The sequence below is a fragment of the Pteropus alecto genome, unplaced genomic scaffold, assembly GCF_000325575.1.
Source record: "Pteropus alecto unplaced genomic scaffold, ASM32557v1 scaffold287, whole genome shotgun sequence".
NCBI lineage: Eukaryota > Metazoa > Chordata > Mammalia > Chiroptera > Pteropodidae > Pteropus > Pteropus alecto.
The window spans coordinates 1,869,565-1,873,553 of record NW_006439718.1 but is presented as its reverse complement, the minus strand read 5'-3'; the positions used below and the strand labels follow the sequence as shown (position 1 = coordinate 1,873,553).

Here is a 3,989-nt window from a genome sequence, read left to right as displayed (position 1 = left end):
TTAGCTGCGGGTGTAGTAGTCGTTATAGTCATCCTCGCAATCGTCAAATGGACCGGAGGTGCTGCGAGGAGTTCCGTCTGGGTCGGACACAGGCCGTTCACGCAGGCGCATGGCATCGTACAGACCCTGCGGTGGCTCATCCAGCAGCACTTCGCGCTCGGAGCGGGAACGCGTCAGGAGGCCCACGTTGCGCAGCAGCAGCAAGACAGGCGCGTAGAGTAGGTTTGCCAGGCCCATGCCAAGGCTAAGCTGCGCAAAGCCGAGCGAGTGCACGATGTGGCCCGCCACTATGGGCCCGAGCGCATAGGCCACAGAATAGGAGATATCGGCAATGGCGTAGACGCTGCCGTAGACGGAGACGTGGCGTACGTCCACGAGAAAGGCGAGCGTGGGCAGCAGGGCTGTGTCGACCAGCGCAATGCCGAAGCAGAGGCCGCACAGCGAGACCACGAGTGGTGTGAAGGAGCGGCAGGCGGGCACCACGCACGAGCTGGCGCCAATCACTGCCAGCCCAAGAGCGCCATAGAGCCACTGCAGGTGTGGGTAGCGCGCCGCCAGGCGCACAGTGAGGTAGACGCCCAGCACATGTGGCACGAAGGCCGGCAGCCAGGCCATGCCCATCTCCCACTCAGATGCCGCCATCGTGTGCTTCATCCACGTGGCAATGGTGGGTTCGAGGAAGGCGAGGGGGATGTTGCAAGTGGTGAGCGCGCCGGCTACCACAGCGATGTAGGGGTCCAGCATGAGGCGGTAGATGGGCGTGCCCACCGGCAGGTTGGCCCGCGCCCGAGCCGCGGCAGAAAAGGGCTTGGCTACCGCCAACAGCAACAGCGCGTCGAACAGCGACACAGCGGCGAGCACCAGAAAAGGCACGCGCTTGCCTGCGAACTCGTAGAGGATGCCCCCGAAGGGTGGTGCCACTAGGCTTCCGAAGCTGATGAAGGCTAGCGCCACACCCAACGCTCGACTGCGCTCAGGTTCCTCAGGATATTTGTCGGCGATCATGGCAATGCCGGACGTATCCGCGAAGGCTGAGCCCAGGCCTTGGAGGCTGCGCGCAGCAAAGAGCGTGGCGTAGTCCTCCGCGAAGGCAAACAGCACGGTGGAGGCGAACATGACGCCCAGGCCGATGAACAGCGGCACGTCGTAGCTCATGCGGTCGATGAAGGGCCCGCTCAGGGGGTTCACTAGCAGCTGCAGGATGGCCTTGGAGGCAAACAGCACTCCAATCTTCACATCCTCGCTTTCTGTAGGGTAGCGGGGCCTCAAAGCAGATCCGGCAGGCCACGCGGCCGTCGGGGACTCTGAGCTGTTGACCACGTTGGCACTGACATTGGCCGGAGTGGGCGACAGCATGGTGGATACCCACACTTCGGGGGTCGGGGTGGGGCTCTCGCTGCCGCCGCGCATGTGGGCTATGTAGTCGGGCACGATGGGCACGATGACCATGTACAGCATGTTGTCCAGGAAGAGCGCCACGCACACGATGACCAACAGCAGGCGCCGCTGCCGCCGGGGCTCCTGGAGCGCCGCGCCCACCGCCTCCGACAGCTTGGTGGCTGCCTCCCGGGCCTGGCCTGCTGGTTCCATTACCCTCACCCGGCCGCTTTTCCAAAGATACCTCCGCTGGGGGTGGGCTAGGGCGCCCTGCAGTGCAGCAACGAGGGCACAGAAGTTCGGGGGCGCGGTCCGCGCAGCGCCCCCTGTGCTTCAGGTGGCTGCAGGGATCATGGCCTGCGTCTTGGGAAAGGCAAGACCCCGTCCCGGAGGCGCTGCCGCTGTTCGTTGCGGAGCCGAGGACCCTCTGCCGCTGGGTTCAGGGGTGGTCAGGGAAGGCGGGAGTGTGGAGGGGTCTGGGCCTGAATCTGAGCGCGCTGCGCCTCAGGAGTGCCCGGAGCCGCCCCCGCTGCGCTGAGAGGCCGCCCGCACCGGCCGAGGGGCATGCTGCTGCCGCCCGCCCGCCGGCTGCTCGCCCAGCTGCCGCTTTCCCCTCCCCTCGCACCGGCTCTTGCCTCCTCCTCCTCCTCCTCCTCTTTTTTTGCTTTTCACTCGGGGCTGTGACGCGGCGAGTCTCGGCCCCCGAGTGGTGCCCCGGCCACTTGCGTCGCTCATGCTAATACGACGTCGGCGGGGCGGGGGCCAGGGGCGGAGCGCAGCCGGGCGGGGGTCCCCTTACCAGAAGCGCCAGGGCTGAAAGCCCCAGAAAGGGGTCTTGGTGCAGAAAGAGTCCCAGCCAAGCTCCTGAGGATGATGGGTGCTCCGTTCGAGGAGCAGGCTTTCTGCCCACCCAACCCCCCGTTAGGTCCTGTGGGGTCAGAGCCCGCTCTTCTCCCCCCATGAGGGGGCTCGCAGCGGCTGCTTTTCCCCCGCCCAGCGGGAGAGAGGGGGGCGCCGGTGGCTGAAGATCTCCGTCTCAGCCTGGATCTTGGCACACATCAGGCAAGATGCCCCCGAGGTGAGCCGCGACTGTGCCCATCTGTTCTAGCAACTGGATTGTGGGGCGGTAACTGGAGGGGCGCAGGGTACAGATCCCCCAACCCTTCCTCTGGCCCCGCCTCCTGGCCCCTTCCACCCCTGGGAAGGGAGGGGGAGGCGCAGAGACTGCTGGGCCGGGCTCCGACTTTCCAGCCCAAGGGGAGAATGTCACAGCAGAGAATTCCTAAGAGCATCTCGGGAACGAGCGGGGAAAGTCGCCTTGCTCCCACCCAGGGCCTGGAATATCAACCCTGCCTCTCCCACCCTCCTACACTACCTCGCCACTCTCTCCCAGCCAGTACTCCCCCTTTTCTCTTTAACTGTCCAGGACCCCAGCTCCGCCTCTTTTCTCTTTTCTCCTCCTCACTCCCCCTCCCACTCCCAACTCCTCTCCAGCCCTGAAACGCTCCAGAGGAAGCCCTTACTCCTTTCTTGCGAGGCCTGCCCCCTCCCTATCCCCCATCCCATCCCCTAATCCCCAGAGCTGCCTCCAAGTCCCAGGTGGGTTCCAGGAGTGATGTGGTCTGTGTCCTGTCTTGGGGCTCTAAGAAAGCCCCTGTAGGTGCTGTGCCCAATCCTCCAGGCAGGACCCAGTGGCTTTGCTCTCATTAGAGACGTAAAGGAGGTTCACCTCCCGGAAAGGCCACATTGTCTGAGACGCCCCTCTCAGCAGACTGGATGAGCCGCCCTGGCTGTGCGCTGGGCCCTGTGCATCCCCCAAAGAGCGTTGACCCTGGATGGCACATCGAGTCAGCGTTCTGGTCCGTGGGTTGGCAGGAGAGAGGCTCTTAGGCAGCTGAGGTTGGGATCTTGTGTTATTGAGATTACAGTTCCGTCTCTCTCTTCCAGTCAGAGAGGATTCTTTCATCCTCAGAGAGGATTCTTTCATCCTCCTGGCCTCAAAGGCAAACTAGCATTAGGTACAGCTTCTTCCCCTACCATGCTTCCCACCCCAAGGAAGCACCATGTTGTAATGCAGTGCAAAGAATTTAAGCTTTAGAGACAGATGGCTCTCAGCTTTGTCACTTACTAGTTGGGGTGCCTGGGAATTACTTCACCATTCTGTTTCTCAGTTTCTTTGTAAAACGGGGTAAATAATAGTACCTACTGCTTAGGGTGCTTGGCACATAGTAAGAGCGATGTGTTTGCTATTGTTATTATTATCATCTGTAAAATGTGCTGTTTTATCTTCATTTCACAGTTGTGGGTCTTGTGCAGAGCAGATAAAAGGTATAGGGGCAGCCCGGCTTCCTGGCTAGTCCCTCTTGTTGGATGGTCATTGTGATTCCAGGCTCTGTACAGGCTGGTGGAAGGCTTGAGGGCATTGGAAAGTTGGCTTCTGTCTCTGAGATGGCTGTGGGACAAGGTAATGGAGACCAGGGCATCAGGGTGAGAGGCAGCAGCCTGCTACCTGTTATCTAATCTCTCCACTCAACCCAGGCACCTCAGGGAAAAAGAAATTCTTCCATTTAAGGAGCTGCCAGCACTTGCTCTGCAGTGGCCAAACTGCCCTC

At 61.6% G+C, this 3,989-nt stretch overlaps 1 protein-coding gene across 1 annotated transcript in view; it reads right to left on the bottom strand.

Annotated features, from left to right (window-relative positions):
• The window catches only part of SLC18A3 (solute carrier family 18 member A3), a 15,797-nt gene continuing 11,808 nt past the window's right edge, over window positions 1-3,989 (bottom strand). Inside the window, exon 3 of the mRNA XM_006916950.2 lies at window positions 1-1,647. Within this exon, the coding sequence (XP_006917012.2) occupies window positions 1-1,647 (1,647 nt within the window). The remainder of the gene's footprint in view (window positions 1,648-3,989) is intronic.